Source organism: Plutella xylostella, chromosome 16 (assembly GCF_932276165.1).
Source record: "Plutella xylostella chromosome 16, ilPluXylo3.1, whole genome shotgun sequence".
NCBI classification, from domain to species: Eukaryota; Metazoa; Arthropoda; class Insecta; order Lepidoptera; family Plutellidae; genus Plutella; species Plutella xylostella.
In genome coordinates, this window is record NC_063996.1 from 6,365,742 (window position 1) to 6,385,405 (window position 19,664).

The 19,664-nt window shown below is 37.0% G+C and overlaps 2 protein-coding genes across 4 annotated transcripts; one reads left to right on the forward strand and one right to left on the reverse strand.

The window, feature by feature from the left end:
- Window positions 1–694: 694 nt before the first annotated feature.
- LOC105386201 (5'-AMP-activated protein kinase catalytic subunit alpha-2) lies at window positions 695–9,653 on the reverse strand. 2 transcript variants are annotated; one of them, XM_048626538.1, is made up of 7 exons: window positions 9,153–9,653; window positions 8,456–8,761; window positions 7,867–8,166; window positions 7,109–7,304; window positions 6,593–6,716; window positions 1,651–1,770; window positions 695–1,420 (listed from the first exon to the last, which is right to left on the reverse strand). In XM_048626538.1, exons 1-7 carry the CDS (start codon window positions 9,408–9,410, stop codon window positions 1,162–1,164), a joined length of 1,563 nt encoding a protein of 520 aa, XP_048482495.1. In that variant the 5' UTR covers window positions 9,411–9,653; the 3' UTR covers window positions 695–1,161. The 2 variants fall into 2 exon arrangements, with proteins under 2 accessions (XP_048482495.1, XP_048482494.1); XM_048626537.1 differs by having other exon boundaries at window positions 7,864–8,166.
- A 3,318-nt stretch (window positions 9,654–12,971) lies between these two features.
- Window positions 12,972–19,438, forward strand: LOC105386202 (zinc finger protein 184). Of its 2 annotated transcripts, XM_048626544.1 has the most exons (10): window positions 12,972–13,121; window positions 13,771–13,989; window positions 14,724–14,850; window positions 15,511–15,605; window positions 16,181–16,270; window positions 16,660–16,775; window positions 17,308–17,441; window positions 17,784–17,953; window positions 18,092–18,145; window positions 18,379–19,438. In XM_048626544.1, the coding sequence occupies exons 1-10, from the start codon at window positions 13,086–13,088 to the stop codon at window positions 18,439–18,441; spliced, it is 1,104 nt and encodes a 367-aa protein (XP_048482501.1). In that variant the 5' UTR covers window positions 12,972–13,085; the 3' UTR covers window positions 18,442–19,438. The 2 variants fall into 2 exon arrangements, with proteins under 2 accessions (XP_048482501.1, XP_048482502.1); XM_048626545.1 differs by lacking the exon at window positions 16,181–16,270.
- Window positions 19,439–19,664: the final 226 nt, after the last annotated feature.

Below are 19,664 nucleotides of genomic sequence, written 5' to 3' on the forward strand. Positions count from 1 at the left end.
CAAATTGCACAAAGAACAACTTTTTTAAAAGCATTTATACATTATCAACAAATTTGACTATCTATCCTATGACTAAAAAAACTACGAAAAATAATGACACCAAAATCTTACTCTAAATATCTTTTGCAATATTTGTTTGCCTTATAATTAAAATATGTGATTAAGCCCCTGTTCCACAATGTCTGGTTAGTCGCTACCTGTCGGATAAAATACATGCTGTCACTGTCTAAAAAATAATAACAGAAAGTGACAGCATGTATTTTATCCGTCAGGTAGCCACTAACCAGACATTGTGGAACAGACCCTTAATAATGTATTTTTTAACCGCTTAAAAAACTGTTCTTTTTTATTTTTTACCTATTGCTATAAAAAGGCACTTTATAGTTTATTTGCTTACTGAATGCATTTCTTTGGCAAAACATAACACAAGTTGTTATTGATGTCAGTAATATGACTATACAACAGGCATAAATAGCTGTACATTATTAATCGTGCAATATAATATTATTTTTATACAATATTTAATACTGAATATATTTTTTGAATCACATCTTAAAATCCCTTTATACATAAGTAACTTATTTTATAATATGCATTTTTGTTTCATTTTGACTGCGACATAGTATTGTGTGTTGGAAAAAGCTATTTCTGCAAGATTTTAGTTCAGGATGTTTTAGGGAGAAATCCGCAAAAATTTACCTAACAATAATTTTATTTTGAAAGCAATGGTCCTATATTAAATTTGATATTTTATATTAGGAAGCCATATTTTACCTTAATTACTAAGCATCCGATCTCTCTTGTTTTCTTAAACTTACTCATTTAATATTTGTTAATTTGTAAAGTATATTCCATTTTGAACACTAATTTCGTAGTTGGGGCTGTTGTTAATTGATCCTATCATTATCTTTAAACCACCGCCACATGAATTATTTTTACCAAAACACTATTGGCACACTTCTAATACAGAGTTCCTACCTCTTACTAATCGGTCCATTTACTTACAACCCGTTAAATAATCTAGTCAGCAAACGATTCCATATTTTTGATACCATAATTTACGCTTACAAAACTCCGATCAAATCCAAAAAAAGTTACCTAATAAACTTCACAATAGTACCAATCGCCAATCTTTTTCCCTATGGCAACCCTAACCAAAAATTACCTAGCCAGCTGAATGATAAGTGCTGCACACATTTCGAAGAACTCCATGGTGTGATGGCCCTGGGGCTGGGGCGGGCCGGCGGCGGGCGGGGCCATGGGGGGCGGCGGCGCTAGCGGCGACGTGGCCTCGTCATCACTGTCCTCCTTCTCTCCAGAAAGAGACTTGAAGTCTAGAAGGTAAGACTTGTAGTCCACTTGGTAGAGCTGGAGCGACATTTTCACGTATTTTTCGGTCATTTTGTTGAGCGTTCGCACTCTGGAATAGGGGGTGGATTGGTAGATATTTACTAAAAAGTTCTGTTACATTACAAACTGCATAGATGGAGGATGTGGTAAAAAGACTTCAAAAAGGCATTGTAACGCTCTTCCGCCTATGTCCAGCAGTAAACGATAATTGCTTGATGGCGTTATTTCAACAATCGCGCACCCAAATGCAGGAATAACATCCCTCCCATTTTCCAGAAACGTCTACAACGTATTTCTCACCTGACATGGTAGGGGTTGATGACCTTCCACTCGTAGTCCAGCGCCTTCATAGCCCGGAATACCTCCAGCATGATGTCGTTCGGCTTGCTCTGTGAACGGATGCCGAGGTGCCATTTCGCTCTGTAACGTGAAATGTGACGACATAAATATAAATCCTACTAATATTATAAAGACGAAGTTTGTGAGTATGAGTGTGTGTGGTTGTATGTTCTTAAGGCTGTCACTAAAGCTGGAAGAAAATCAGAATCTGTCAAATCTAGTGAGGGGGGGTTGAGGTATGCGGGGCGTTCTACGGACAATGACATGAAATTTTAACATAGTACTCGAAAACATAAAAGTGAAGACATGCCACTTTGTTAAAAATATACTAAGTAAGTAATATTGTTTTGTGATACGAAAATATTTATTTTTATTTGAAAGTATTTTTAATATTTAATAATTAATTATATATAAAGTCGTACCCGTGCCGATATTTATACAGGTTGTTGCAAAAAGGGTTTAATACTATGCCGAAACCTACGTGTGCAGCATGTTATTGATGTTATTTCTAAGCCATCAAATGAAATCAGAATGTAAAAAAATCGCGAAAATATTATCAGAGTTTAATAGTTCAGGGTGTTGTATTAAACTCTGCCCCCGTGTAATAAAAAAAGTATAGTTAGCCGAAAGGGCGTTACTCAGGCGTCACTCTGAAAAACTTTTATCCTACGTAATTTTTTATATTCATGAAAAAAACGCTTCTTCATATAATTTTTTTTTGGTCACGTGACCTTTTAGTTAGACGACCTGTTTTTTTTGGTGTTTCAAAAGCAGAACAGTAGTTTGCAGAACTCTGCATATACAGGGTGTCACAAAAGGTTACGTAGCTGGCAAAGGGATATGGGGAGGTCACCAGAAAAATAATAACATGTAAGTACCCCCGCAAGGGAGTACATTAGTACAAGGCGAGAGTGTGTATTTTTTTTTTAAGTTCTTATGTGTATTTGGGATATGATAGAAATAATATTTTTGTTTCTTAAAAACCAAAAAATTTACACCTTGCTGCGCTCTTTTGCTCACTGTAAGTACACCTACAAATATTGCTGTATTAAAAAAAACGGTTTTGTTATAACGATTATAAAAAAAAAGTTATTTTCATGTCATGGAGTCATTTACCTAATTACGATTTCACTCAACAGCAGGTGAACTGAAAAAATAAGTTCTAGTTCTATCATCACTTTAGATCGCAAACATTGTAACTCCACTTTTCTCGGCGAAAAGTACTCTTTGGTGTCAATAGAAACGTTTTTTGAATTCACATGTTTTCCTCTTTATTCGAAAAAAAAAAACTGTATTCCGCATTTTACCATTTGTTTTCCTCTAAACCCCAAACCGTGATTTTTAAACAAGAAAACTTAGTAATTATACCCTTTATTCTCATATACAACGTGCGATGTAGGCGAACGTGAACGAAAACTATGCAATAAGCCTTTGTTTTTATTACTACTTTAGTAAATTACAATAACATACTCAACAATGTTAATTTTTTTTTGCAATGTTATGTTGTTAAATTAAGATCTAATATTTTATTAACATGAAGTTACTTTCAACTTTTTTTTGCATCTATGCGTCGAATCACAGCATGACGGCTGCTGCAGCTTCCTGCTGTCCTGTCCTCCAACCAATCCCACCAGTACTGCAGGTTGCGTCGAATACGAGCCATTCTCTTCGACTTGACAAGACAGGTGCTCCCGGAAGGATCATAGATCGCACGGAACCCGTACCGTATAGAGGCAACGGACTCCTTTGCAACAGCCCCCCAGATTCGGAAGTAGCCCATGCACTGCATGGCGAGCACAGCTGCAGCAATTTTTTCGTAATGAATCATTGGGATGTCATCCCCGAAGGAGGCTCTCAGCCTACCTCACGACCTGTGTGACATTAGAAAAATGCACTGTGCTAACGCCGTTTGCGAGCTTGATTTGCAGGACCGCGTTGTATGCCAAGTTCCACAGCAGAGGGGTCCAAGACCTACCGCTGTGGAACTCCGCAACTGAACTTCTTCAGTGAAAACAAACCCTCTCTTTTCGCATCCTTAATGTACTTGTTAGACACGTATGACCTCTGTCAATTTTCTGCAGATAAGAAGACAAGTGATGGTATACAAGAGCCGCCCTAAAGGTTCGCCCTCTAGGGGATAGAGTTGAACGCGGTTACTATTTTTAAGCAAACAGCCAGCGCAACAACTCGCCCGTGGTTCTTATCCTGCTCCAACAGTGAACGAACGCAAAGTATTGTACCCACTATTCGAATCCGCATTTCGGATGCCAAACTGACTGTCCGAAAGGTCGAAACCGTACCACCACAGAGGTATGACTCGTTCGAAGAGCTTATCAGGCTCTTACAGCAATCAGATGTGTCGGTACACTGAAAGATAATCTACAGGCCTGCTTTATTTATTTAGGAGCACTAATGGCCTCCTTTCAGTCATTGAGTCACTGGCACTCAGGCTGCGGTTGAACAGGAAGATAGACTGTCTAAACAAATCATTTTTAGGCTAGTTAAAAAAAACTTTAGGTGGGTAGTATGCCAACTAGAACTACAAATAAAACAGTATTTTTGTCTCCTCTAAAATTTGGTCACGAGGAGTTACGATGATTACGATCTAAGGTGACGCTGACGATATTTTATACAAGGTATTGAAAAAAGGGTATAAAGCTTAGCCAAAAGTGGATTTAGGTGCCATTCTGATCCACTTTTCTTCTACAATTTTGTAAATTCACGTAACAAAACCTTTTACATAGAAACTTATTCGATCACGTGACTTTTTACTATAGAGACCGAATTTATTTTTCGAGAATTTCCAAAACTTGGAGAACAAAAGTTGTTCAGAATAACCCCTGAGTCAAACCCTTTCGGCACAGTATACCCTTTTTGCAACATCCTGTATAGGTAATATCAGGTTTATAAAAGACCTGGGCCTGTAGAGTGAGACTCGGCATGGGGAGTCATAATTTATAGATCTTTTAGGTTGCAGTGGCGAATGGGCACTGGTAGCCCTGCCCTTTTCTATAACTATAACTATAGGTTATTTTATGGCAATTTAAAAATGGTATAACATTTATCTATTTGAAAAAATCATTAAAAATATACATTACCTATCACCCTAATTTAAAAAAAAAATTCAGCCCTTACTTTAAACTTATAACACCCCTCTATTTCCTTCAGGGGTTAAAAAACCTGTGTATTTAATATTTTCTTATGAGTTTTTTTTTAAAAACTAGGCTCTTACATAGTTGTACATAATATTATGCGGTATTTTAATCCACTTGTAACGCATAAAATTCATAGCTACAGTAAACATTTCATTTTTTTCATGGCGAGATACAGTCGCACTTAACCGCTTTTTTGCAAAGCTTGTTAAATAGATTTAAAAAATTATGTAAATTTTAGATCTTCAATTTTTAAAAATACTTACTTATTTTTAACAACCTGTAGTGTACAGACTACCACATCTTAAAATATATATATTTTTAATTAACTACGGTTTTTGGTTTCAAATAAAACAAATTATGAATTTACTTTTCAACACCCTGTATATTGTGTAGCTTACCTAACATACACAACCGTTAAAATAAAATAAATTACCCCTCAGAATATAAACAGGCTCGCGCTTTGGCATACTGCATTGACCGTATAGTTCTTATTCGGAGAATCTAATAAGTGTCATTATGTGCAATGTTTACCTTTATCTATGCATCTGTAACTCTATAGTAAAAAATGTAAACAAATCGAAAAGGCGAAATGTTTTCAAAGAATTTTCGGCTTTTCTGCATCTAAAATGATTAGAAAATTAACTTTCCATAGCAAATGCATATGTATTATAATACTTGTAGTCATAATTTGTTGATTTAATCAGTTTTTGTGAAATATTTGATAAAAAATAAAATGGCGTGGGTATCGCTCCTAACAGGCCGCCACCAGGGCGACGACTGAAGAAATCTGAAATCTGTCACGGTGTCATCATTTTTAAACCGGAATTTATTAGTTTTTTGCAAAAAAAGTTGACTTCTGGTCCATTAAATCCAACTCTTTAAGGTAACTTTGTTAAGAATTTAATTACCTACACATACATATAAGATTCCATGAAAATGGGCCCTCTGATTTCGAGGGTTTTTTCATAATAAGTCAAAAAATGGCAAAAGACATGGTGTGTTTGCAATTTTTTTTAACATACTTATTATAATCCTGCACCAATTTATAAGCAACTAACATGTTCAGTATACCCTCTGCTACAAAATATATTTTTATCAATGTGATAGAAGCCACCGTTTTTCCAATCTAATCAAGTATATCAAGCCGACTTTAGCATTTTAGCTTTAGGGATCCCCTTAACGTCAAAACGGCAGAACCGATTTTAATGAAATTTGTATGGAGTTAACTGGCACCGTGGATTACCACATAGGCTACTTTTTATCGCGGAATTCCTACGGGATTTTCTTTAAGGCTAAGCGAAGCTCGCGGGAACAGCTAGTCAGTTCATAATTTTATAAGTCTTGCAGTCCGTGCTAGGTGTGCTACACGGCCCACATACCTCTTGACCGGCGTCCCCCGCATGGGGGGGGAAACAACAAACTTTCATCCCCTATTTTAGTTGGAGTTTCTGGAAATTCTTTATTTGTGCTCACTTATACACTACCTAAGGAACCTACGTGCCTAGTTTCATGATTGAAGCTTGAGCCGTTTGGGCTGTGCGTTTGATACCCTATGAGTCACTTTCTTCTTTTATACAGGGTGTTGCAAAAAGGTTATACTAAGCAGAAACCAACGCGTGCAGCATGTTATATCTAAGCCCGAAAATGAAATCAAAATTCGCGAAAAATAACATTTTCCATAGTATTCACTTTTTGCAACACCCTGTATGTATAAATAGATGGTTGTAGTGCACATACTAGACACATACCTCTTGACCGGCGTCCCTCGCATGGGCGCGCGGTCGGCGGGCGGCGGCTGCTCGCGGAGGGGCGCGATGCGCTCCGGGTGCGGCTTATGGGCTTCTGACAGCGCCGGCGCGGGGGGGGAGTTGCCTGAATAAAATAAGGTAAATTAGGTACATAAAACTATAATAATTATTATAAGCTTTCGGTTTCCCACTATTAAAATTGTACGAATGTGTAAATTGGTAAATGGTAAATTTCAGTAACACTTTTTAAGTGACACTGACACACTCTGACCAGGGCTCTCAGATAGCCCTGGTCCTACCTCACCATGTATGTTTTTTCTTACATTAATTATTTATATGTTTATGTTACATTTGTGCAATACCTGTATATTGATAGTTAATAAGGTGAATATTTAATTTCGTGACTGTGACATATACCTAGGTAGTTTTGAAATGCTAATTCCATGATTGGTGCAGAATTAGGAGCATTTTTCATTATTCTATCTATACGCGAATCGCGTCGTGGTGACTACTTACTGGCAACATAAAAGTCCTTAATCTCAGCTTTAGCAGCCTCGTCAGCTATCCTCTTGTTATCAATAATCAGGTGGTAGGCTATAGCCAGCTGATCGTGGGGGTCTCCGCTTAGCAGTGCGTTGTGAACCTCATGTTCCTTCACGCCAAACTTCTCACAGACCTCGGATATCGCTTCCGTGTCTATCACGCTACTGTCCTGTGGGAGGAGTTGATAGTTGTAGATGTTGGTAAAGATGGGTGGGGTGGATGTATGTTGTTCCTGCTTTTGGCTGCATCATAGTTAAAACTGTCTCTGTTGTCTAGTGGTAGAAACTGTGCTTCAACACTTGGCATCCACAATTTGTATTTCTAAGTTAACTAAAGTAAACTCAAAGTGCTGACTATTGCTGACATGATGTCCTAAAGGGAATATGATCCATGCTGTTGGATTGTCATTCTACCAGTTTTTCATTGGAGTTGTCTTGAGCCCTATAATGTACTGATCATGATAGTAGATCTCAATGAGATTCACAGCCTTACTTGATATTTAGCTGGGAGGACATTACACGAACAGACAAATGAAAACATGTAAGTGGTATAATATTGTAGGTAGAAGAGTGTAATTAAGTTACTGAAAATAGTCCATCCATCCTATTCTAAACTCTAGGCCCCTGCTATACCACATAAAACTTACCAGACATTACCTTACAACCACAACACAAGAACATCACTTTGGCCAATGAAATTCGAAGGGTCAAATGGTAAAATCTACATAATACCTGCTCAACGGGCGAAGGAAACAAGTAACCAGGTAAATCCTTCTGGAACCACTCATGCTTCTTCACATCCTCGATGCTGGCTCTCTTCATCGGGTCCACTTGCAGCATCGTGCAGAGAAGACTCACAACACTCTTGTTCAGGTATTCCGGTATTGGGAATATTCCGGATTTGATCTTGCGGAACAGGGTTGGCACATGCTCGTCATCAAACGGTAAAGTTCCACAGAGTAGTGCATAAAGGATGACTCCGCAGGACCAGACATCCACCTCGGGGCCGGCATACAGCTTGCCTGATATCACCTGGAAAATTCAATGTTGTTTTGATTATTAATAAATAAATAAAAACTAGGCCATGGAGCCCATTGTAGTGCCATTTAGCAAGCAAAGATTGAATTTTTTGTAATGAGCTGTGGATTGAATTTTTTGTAATGAGCTGTAGATCTGAATTTGAAACAAGTTGTCTTATTATTTTAAGAATTTCTGAATGTTGTCCAACTAAAGTTGTTTTGTTGTTTGTTATGTATGAATGATTCTTTTTCTTAGTTTACTACTTTTACATACAATCCTGTATAAACATGATAATGATCACCTCAGGAGCAGCATAGTTGGGCGACCCGCAGGAAGTTCTCAAGAATTCACCATCCATCATCATATTGGACAATCCAAAGTCTGCAATCTTCACATGCATGTTGTGATCCAACAGTAGATTCTCCGGCTTCAGATCCCGGTGGACGATCATGTGGCGGTGGCAGTAGTCCACTCCAGATATGATCTGCTGGAAGAACCGGCGAGCCTCATGCTCGTGCAGCTTGCCTCGCTTCACAATATACTCAAACAGCTCTCCGCCAGAAACATATTCCATAATCATGAAGATATCTGTTGGGGTTGATATCACCTGTAAATTTTCATAGAATAATGATCATTTAGGTCTGAATAGGTCTAAAAATAAGAAAAAAGAACTATCTTTGCCAGAGAGTGACAAAACATCAATTAGCTAAAACATTACTCTTTTATGAATAACAGGGTATGTGTGATTCAGAGTTCTATTTTATCATAAAAAATATTAGGTCCTTGTAGATGAATAAATAATTAGCTGGTTTTATAATCTCTACCAGTCATTCTCAGTTTAGTTAGTTAAAATTACATAAGTTGATATTTAATCATTTTGAAGCCAAACAACAGTGTCACACCACTCAACATCAACACTAATAAATTATTCAAATGCAGTGAGTAAACAACACACAGTTCAAGGTAACAGAGAAAACCTATTGAAATTCTTATCTCACCTGATACAGCTTGATGATATGGGGATGACGGAAGAGTTTTAGGTTCTGTATCTCTCGTCTGATCTTTCCTACTACATCCAGGGACTTAATTTTTTGCCTATTTAGAATTTTCACTGCCACTTTATGCTTGGTCAATTGATGCTCCCCAATCTTCACTTTGCCAAAGGTTCCTACTCCAAGAGTTGCTCCTAAGGTGTAGTGACCTATTTTCACAATAGGCTGGTTAGTACCACTCGCACCCGACGCCTTTTCAGCCATTATTTAGCAGGTGTAGGACTATCCAACAAGAATTACGTAGGGACACTTCAGATCGTCAATAATAGAAAATACTGGAACCAGTTATTACTAGTCGCATGTCTTTATCAATGAGCGTCCAATTGGTTAATACAATAAAGGGATACAGGGATAGATACAGAAATTGATATTATTAAAATAATAAAACGAAACACGCACAAAATAACACCAAAATCCGAAAACCAGGCGCACACAGAACAAAATGTACTCGAGAAATGTCATAAATGATTTTGACAGCATAGAGTCTGTGTCACTCATAGCTCAGAATAATGTCAAAATGTTATTTATGATTCGAAGTTTTAAGGTGCCGACATACTAGCGGACGCGGCTTACGACGATCTGTGCCACGAACAGTGAACTGTTCGACGGCCGATATTGTGTTTGGAGGCGGGACCGGGACTACAACCTCACGAATCAGGAGCTGGGTGGTGGAGTACTCTTGGCCACACGTAAACATCTATCGGTAACTCCAAGACCAAATTGGAATTCCTCAGCGGAAGACCTTTGGATCTCGATTAACTTGAGTAGGAAATCTGTACTACATATAGGAATAATTTATTTATGTAAGCAAAACCAGGGCTATACCAAATCACAACAACTATCTAACTTCTTATTGAAGCTAAATCACATAATATTATCACATCCTTCCGATAAATTTCTAGTTCTAGGCGATTTTAATTTAGGTAACATTAATTGGACTAAGCATATTAAATTGTCACATTATTTACCGTCAAATTACAGTGACCATGATGAATTAAATTTTGTTGACCATCTAGACACATTTGGTTTTAGCCAGTATAATGGTATTAGTAACCAATACAGCCGTTTTCTGGATTTAGTAGTGTCAAACAGTGATGTTTCGGTAGAAGAGTGTCATAGTCCCCTGGTACCATTAGATCCGCATCATAAAGCCTTATGTATTACTTACAAATGTTCTGATTTCAACCCCCTTAAATCACCTCCACGCACTGTGCACCTCTATTCTAAGTCGGACTGGGACTCTATTAACACGGGAATCCAAAATTTCGACTGGAACAAGGCATTTCACGATAAACTATTACATGAGTGTGTCGAAATTTTTTATGACAAATTGTACTCACTACGAGATCAATTTATACCATCTAAAGTCTTAAAAAGTACATCACATCCACCATGGTATTCACCGGCACTAAGAAAAATTCTAAAAGAGAAAAATAAATACTTTTTAAAATTTAAAAACTATGGTAATAAATCGGATTTTAATTCATACTGTATATTACGAAGTAGAGCTAAAATGTTGGAAACCGAATGTTACGACGCTTATATCACCCGAGTTGAGGAGTCAATCAAACTCAACCCAAAAACATTCTGGTCATTCGCAAAATCCAAAGCCAAAACTAACTCCTTGCCCAGTTGTATGACCTTTGAAGGCAACATAACTTCATCGGGTGATGAAATTTGTAAATTATTCTCGGATTACTTTTATTCCACTTTTCTAGAGCCTGATAAACTAAATCCATCTGATTCTCCTGGTGAAGTTGAGAACCTCTACCATGATTGTCATATATCCTCAATTCAACTAGATCAATCAATTATACATAACCATCTCAAAAGACTTGATACCTGTAAGTCCGCCGGTCCTGATAAAATCCCTCCTATTTACTTGGTAAAGTGTGCTGAACAACTTTCGTTTCCCATATACCTCCTCTTTGAAAAGTCACTTAAAGAGGGCAAGGTTCCAGATATTTGGAAAGCAGCTTTTGTGTCACCTATCCATAAAAAGGGGCCAAAAAACGATGTAAAAAACTATCGACCTATTTCCAAGCTTTGCATAATAGCAAAAGTTTTTGAAAAAATTGTACAACGTGACCTTAATGTGGCGCTTAAGACGGTTTTTAAATCTACTCAGCACGGGTTTCTAAGGGGTAGGTCTACGGTTACAAATCTCTTGCTGTATAATGAGTTACTTACGGAAACAATGGACCAAGGTTACCAGGCTGACGTCGTATACACAGATTATAGCAAGGCGTTTGATCGTATTGACCACTCGCTCTTGCTGATCAAGCTCTTCAAGGCGGGAATTCGTGGCAATCTCTTCAGATGGTTTTCGTCTTATGTCAGTAACCGCACCCAGGCTGTCGTGGCCAGTAACTTTCAGTCTGACTGGGTTAAAATACCAAGTGGCGTGCCACAAGGCTCTATATTAGGGCCTTTGCTATTTTTATTGTTTATTTCCGACATTGATTCGTGCTTTAGTAACTCTAGTATTTACATATTTGCAGACGATATGAAAATTGTTAAACCTATTATTAATGAAAATGATATGATATTATTACAAAATGACTTAAATAACCTAGATAAATACTGTAACGACAATAAATTAGATTTAAATCCATCAAAATGTTCTACCATCACCTTCACTAGAAAAAGACAACCTACTTTAACTACTTACTTCTTAAAAGGTCATGCTATCGGAAGAGACAGTAAAATCAAAGACCTTGGTGTAATCCATGACTCGAAGCTGTTGTTTGATGCCCACATTGATGCGATTACGGCTAAAGCAAGCAAGGCTCTTGGATTTATAATGCGGCTTTCAAGTAACTTCAAACAGGCAAAAACCTTTAAAATCTTGTACTGCACCTATGTCAGAAGTAACTTAGAGAATGCATCACAGGTGTGGAACCCTAGATATACGGTATACATTGATCGCATCGAGCGTATACAAAAAAGGTTCATGAGGTACTTAAGTTATCGTGTTAGGTATCCCTTACAAAACTATAAGGAAGGTTGCCGCCAGTTTCACATTCTACCATTAATAAACAGGCGTGAAATTTGTGATTTATTATTCCTCCTAAGAATTGCCACCAGCCAAATTGATTGTCCTCAATTATTGGAAAAATTAAAATTTTATGTTCCGAATCGTTCCCGTCGCTTCAATCCGATTTTTAGTAACATCACGGTGTCTACCAATTACCGACAGAATTCGTATCTATGGCGTGCTTGCAACAACTTTAACCACGTATCGATTAATTTGGACATTGATATATTTAATACAAGCATTAATAAGGCGAGAAATATTCTAAGTTGTACCTTTTTTGATGTCTAAGAGTTAATGTATTATATATTTCACAGTGTAATTGTTATTAAACATCTTTGTAGCTTTACATATATACAGTTTAGAACGTTTGATTAGGCGTAGATAATATGTTTATGTACCTACTTTAGTTTGCTACTTTGTATTAGCGTAAATATTATTAAGTTATTTCTATCAGTGGAAACTTGTAAATGGCCTTTTACTGCTCATTCTATTGTTATACTTTCAAATTGTGCTGTAAGTTTTCCTAAAATAAAATAAATAAATAAATAAAAATAAACTGTCCCAAAAGACCGTGCACACTATCAGTCGCGGCTGACAGCCGCGTCCGTAAGCCGCGTCGGCTAGTGTGTTGGAGTCTTTATTCAGTATGGCCATAAAAATTATAGTCTGTGGCAGACTGTGGCTTGTTTCTTTAATCTGTATTGGCTGCCCCGCCTACCTCACCCTTCTCCCGCCCGCACTTGCCGATTTTTTTCTGTCAGTGAGCTGTTTTCGTAAAATATCAATATTTACGATTTTATTGCTTTTCCTTTGAGAATTTGGATATTTTATGTGTTCTTACCATGGATACTTGTGCGATATGCCATAAGCCAGTTGTTGTAAGTAGTTTTAACAAATATACCGTAGTATTTTGTCTAATAAGCTCGTATTCTTTTTGTTTTCTTTTCTCATGTGCTATAAAAATAAAGCTGTATTTCATACCAAAACCTTTCTAAACCTTGCTTGCCGCCTAAACATTACTAATTACAGTTTTCTTAGCAACATGAGCTTAGAATCTAGTTACTTTGGACTCTCATTCCATGTTTGTCAGTAAAAAAAACTTGGTTTCGAAACCTGCCCGCGAGTTTTTTTTTATTTGTTCAGTTCGCCGTCCACAGTTTCGTTTTTTTGTGTCTGCTGCTAGGTAGAAGACAAAATAAGGTCGTGTTTTTTATCTTTGTATGTTACAAATGTAGCTAAACACTTAAGTACTTAACTTGCTTTTTTTATGAACTACACATTAACTTACATACCTACTTACCGGAAAACTAATGCCACATATTAAACTTAATAGATTTACCAATTGATTTTTGATAGTGAATGTTCACAAAATTATTACAATTATTTAAATAACCGAAAATTTTATACTCTTTCATGTATACCTATCTCATATTGAAAATATTTTTCTTTTTAACACTGTTAATTTTAATTCCTTACTATTTTTTGAAGCCTAAAATTTTCTTAACAGTTACTATTAAATATTTTCAGCAACTATTTGAAACTGGGAAGAAAGGTGTGTTTGCCTGCTTCAAATGTCAGCCAATATCTTTAGTCCCGGAGATAACCCTCGGTCAAGATAGCTCTCACGAAGTCATCATAGATTCTTCTGAAGTCCCCAATGATGATGACAGTCCCGAACTTATTCAAGACAGCTCAACCCTCCATATTGGACAAGACATCTCACTCACTTCATCTGGCAGCCAAGAGGTAAATAAAGTAAATATATATCTATGTATAATTAAAAATAAGCAAAACTGTAAAGTATAGTTCCTACGCACATATTTGATTACAGATGAATTGCTTTTCTCAATAAGCCTGCCTTAATAATTAGGTGGACACGGGAAGACTTACTCCAGGCCAACCAGAATGCTATCAAAGTTGCTTCTTTTTGGTCTGGACAAATATAAAAAATCGCATTTCACTGACACGAAAGAAGAAGAATAATTAGGTTTGTACCTATAAAGCAAACAAACAAAAACTAAATATGCATCACGAGTTTCCCTTCCACTTCCAACTAGAACAGCTCTGGCAATAGTGACGCAGTATCAGTAACTTAATTTTGAATGTTGCTAGCCTGTCCTGCCACACTGACCCTGTAATCATTATATTTTTATGCACCTTATCCTAGACCAGTACTACTTATGTAAAAAAGTAGCATAATGTACATAATCCCCATAGCCATACCCTATCATATACCTCAAAGAAGACATCACATTTTTCTACCACAGTGATCATCCTCATCAGTCAAGTCGAAATCTGCTCTTAATTAGCCCCCCGAGCATAATGCGGTAGGGTATTCAGATTCCGTCACTATGAAGGCAGAGAAGTTTTTTTTTGTTGTCTCTTTAATATGCAATCGGTCTTGAGTGACCATAAGCAGTTCTATGGCGTGTGTTTCTAGCGATTAAAAAATAATAAATTTCAACGTATCCATTCCTCAGGAGAATGATGGTCGGGAGCTGTTCTGCAACATCTGCAACAAGACGTTCCAGAAGCAGATGCAGCTGGTGAATCACATGCGCAACCACCGCGCCGAGCGCCGCTTCGTGTGCACTTACTGCAATAAAGGTAGTCTTAGAATACAAGGACCCTCACTGAGTGACGTATGACGTAACAACCTTACCTAAATCTTGATAAGGCGATTTACAAACTGGACCTCGCACGAGGGCATTATCATTGTATGCAAAAATGACAGTTTACATGTATATAAAAAAAAAGCTTCCTTGCACACACTGCCGCCGCCTCACCGCGCGGAAATTTACTATGCTAAATCCGCAAACCGCGCGGTGAAGCGGTGCAGTGTGTTAACCGCCTAAAACCTGGGTTAGTCTGTAGACTAACTACTTATATGACAGCCTAATACTTTCCAGCATGGTTACAAATGCTAGCCTATTCTCATCAGCAGTAAAGAAAATTACTACTTCTCTAACTAGAAGATTGAAACGAAATGCTTATTTTACATACTATGCAGCACCACTATAAGTAACAAATAACTAATAGAAGATGTATGCAGTTGGCAAATAAAAAATAAAAATAATTACTTGCGTAAATTCATAAAACTTACGCTCAGCTCTAAGGCCTCAGTAAACTAAAGAGATGTAGCTCTAATGAAAAAATCGAAGATAACATTCCTTATGCCTCATTGTCACAATTCACGATAGAACTTGCTTAAAACTGTACAATTATTATTTATTTATTATTTATTAATATCAACCATCTATATTCCAGCCTTCTCCCAGTCCAACAACCTGCGCGCGCACTTGCGCATCCACACCAACGAGCGCCCCTACAAGTGCACTGTGTGCGATAAAGCTTTCACGCAGGTAACTTTATTACTTTTATTTGGGACTTATTTATTTATTTGATACTTTATTGCACAAATATTACATATAAGTACCTAAGTATACAAAAGGTGGACTAAATGCTAAAAGCATTTTCTACCAGCCAACCTACAGGAGGAACAAGTAAAAAGGTAGAAAGGCACAAAAAAATAAGTAAGTACATGAAAGCAGGAAAAACTAAAAAGTCACTTAGTTTATATCGCCTTCATGTTGGAGGCAGAAATTATATGGCATATTGTTATATTTATACCAAAAGAGTGAGCTTTACGTATATGGAATTTTTGTTAATATACGACCAAACGACCATAAATTATATCATGGTAATAATTTGTACTTTATTACCATGAAGTTATCGTATAATGCCATTAATCACCTAAAATCCTGAAGCCTGTCGATGCTGATAATAGGCGCCGACTATTAGGTGGAAATACATTATTCGGGGGTATCTAACAGTCTACCTTTTCCCAGTCGAAGAGTGACAGCAGTAATAATTCTTCACTATAAAAGAAAAAAAAATGAAATTACTAATTTAATAAAAAATAACTGATTGCTTCCAGGTGACCAATCTGAACAACCACATGCGTCTCCACACTGGCGAGAGACCGTTCGCGTGCCCCGAGCCTGGTTGTGACAAGGCGTACGCTCAGGTAATATATTTATTACTTAGTTATAAATGTAATGCTTTATAATGTTGACAGATTTTCCGAAATCGGCCCCTTAGTTTCGGAGCCTATTCAATTCAAACCATTAAATCTTTAAATAGTGTATAGGTACATAAATTTTGACATCCTTGCGGTATAGGGATTGCTGCACCCTCGCCAGTGTTAAGTTATGTTTTGCAGTGTAACGTAATATGACGCTCACCCTTTGACTTATCCCAGTACAAAATGTGCTTTTCACACCTTGAAAGAACCATAAAGTTTCGGATTTAGTTGTGTCTTGGTTAGCACAGCGACAACACAACTATCAAGAGTAAGCAAGCAAGAGTAACTAGCCAGGTATCTTAGATAACCAGGATATAACCTCACTTTTCCAGGTGACAAATCTAAACCAGCACATGAAGCGGCACCAGTCGGGGCGCCCCATCGAGCACTACGTGTGCACCGTGTGCGGCGAGCAGTTCCAGCAGCGGAACCACATGTACATGCACAGGTAATGAAGAATCCCGTGGGAATTCCGGGATTAAATGTACATAATATCATCAACCTTCCTTTTATCACTCGTTATGTACATGCACAGGTAATAATGATGCCCTTGGGAATTGCGGGATAAAATGTACATAGCATCAATCAAACTTCCTTTAATCACTTATTCTTTTTAAAAACCAAACCAGGCAGAAAGACGCAGGAAGCGACTTTGCTTATGTAGTGATGAAGGTATTTTTAAATCGATTCTGTAAATTTACCCCCTTATCCATAGAAAACTTACAATACGTTTTAACTTCTCTATGAATAAGGGGGTTAGACTTTAGGCCCTAATGAAGTAAAATGATATAAATACGTGATTTTTTTGCGCCTGCCTAACTCTTGCTTCTCATCTATTATATTATTGCCTGCTAATCATCACACAAAACAAGAAATAAGACAACCAAAACAATTTTTTTATTCAGAGTTTCATTGGGTTTGTGTTTGTTGGTATACTTTACTATTTTAATGAGTTCACAACCACGTTACCTTTATTCCAGACGCGAAGTCCACTCAGACAACTCCAAGTCGATGTTCAAGGCGCGCCACGAGTGCAAGACGTGCAACATGGTGCTGCCCACCGCGCAACGCCTCATGCAACACGCCGCGCAACACGCCAAGCGGGATCACCAGAGTGAGTATAGACAATTAAACACTGTAACATACGGTACAGTCTTCTTAACTTAAGCTGGGAACTGCATTTTTGTGAGTGGTCGCCAAGCGCCACCGGTTCTAAACCAGAATTATCTTTAGTTTATAATAAAGTGCTTTGAGTTTTCATTAAACTGTATGCGAACCTAAATATTGTTTATTAATTATCTATTGGTCCTTCGAGCCGGATCAAACTTATTCCCTCTTTATAACGTCAAAATCGCTTTCCAGCGCCTAAATATTGTGTATTAATTATTATTGGTCCTTCGAGCCGGATCAAACTTACATTTCCTCTTTTTTTCAAGTTTTTTTTCTCTCTTTCCAGCGCCCTCATCCGAGTCAACCCCAACCACATACAAATGCGTGTTCTCGTCATGCGGACTAATTCTGGCGTCTCCTCGGGAGCACACGGAGCACCTGCTTCGCGCACACCAACTGCGCGTGCTGACCGCCGAGCCCGCGCCGCCCGCCCAGAGACGGGGCCGCCCGCCCAAGGTACAATACACTAGAATCAATGCACAAGGGCAAATACACTACAATAAGTGGTATCGCAGACTATGTTACATGTTGTAAAATGTGGTGTTTACTTACTAAAACTACATATTGAGTTAAATTTATAATTTCTTGTTTCAGATTTTGAAAACGGACCCCCTGGACCCGAAGGAGAATATCACTTATGAAATGCAGGTGTGTAGTGTACCATGTTTTAGAGTTCATTAAATAAATAATATATTTCCAAAAATTACATTTACGGGAACCCTCATAGAGTCGAATTTTAATTAGAGAAATTAAGGTTATAGCTCTAAAATTAGAATTTATGATTTCAGAATCGATATCATAGTGTCACATGTAATTCACAATCTTATACTAAATAAGACTATTTTTCCCCACAGTCTAACCTTATGTTATTACTTTTTCAGGTAAACCAATTGAAAGAGCAATCTCAATTCCTGCCCAAGTTAAAAGTGCAAAGTTTATTCTAGTGAGTAATTATTGCTTATTTATAGTATGTATAAACTCATAACGTAACACTTACTCAGTGTTGGTTAAGTTGGCATAGTGCATGTGTTCTGACCAAGTTATTAGGTTTTGTCTAGCAAGAGAATGCAATATTAGCAAGAATACTGCAGTTCGCTGATTGGGTTTTGAACGTGGTTTTGTGAGGTTCATTATATTTTGAAGGGAAACAAGATAGCAGATCTATTTCAGACGGAAAAAACTCCTTTTCGTTCAAACTATCACTGTGGAATTTACTTAAATATTGTGTATGCAATATACTATAATGGCGCTTATACAGGCGTTTATAAGTGTGATATCCGTAATTAATTAACCATCAATATGGCTTGATTTTCAAGCACAAAAACTCTGAAAACAACGTTTTTTTTCTCACTGGTGATGGCGATATAATACAATGAATTAGATTACAAAACACAGGATGTTGACTGCTTATTTTTGTACGAATACGTTTATGAATTAAAATATTATTGTATATTTTACGGTTTACATAGTTTATTCTCAATACAGAAGTAAAAGTAAGGTTTTTATTTAGTATACCTATATTGTACAATATTAGCTAAGGTAGATAATAAAAAAATACTATATCGTTTGGTAAGTGCAATTTATCATAAATTTTATACTAGATAAGTTAATAATAGCTTAAACTGTAATTTACTAAAAGCGCAAAGCATTGGTATGTATATTCAATACATACAGTATGCTGCAAAAATGCGAATACGATTTGTTAAAAGTGAAGGGTTACCTTGTTTCCTACGACAGATAAAATAAAAAATATCCTCTTTGCAACATCCTGTATGTACTTGTATGTTTTATGGCGGTTAGGTTTTATTTATCTCGGCTTTTTTTAAATGTTTGCTTATATTAAGTAATGTGATCTAATATACTAGAGATATTTCGTTTATTTTACATTGCTAAGTAAGTGGTGGTGTAAATTGTAGTTTAAAAATTGAATTTGATTGAATTTTGAAAGGGTAGCAATAAAACGAGTGACTGTAAATTACAGTTCTAAGTGTCAAAATTAATTAATTTGGGTTATAGAATTACTAAGTGAGCGACTGACTGCGAGTGACGAGAAATCAACAGGACAGCAACTTACAAACATTAATTTGAGTTACTTAAAATACAAAATGAGCAGCTTCATAATATTTGAGCGACCTAATATTTGTTTGAGTGTCAACGTTACGTCCTG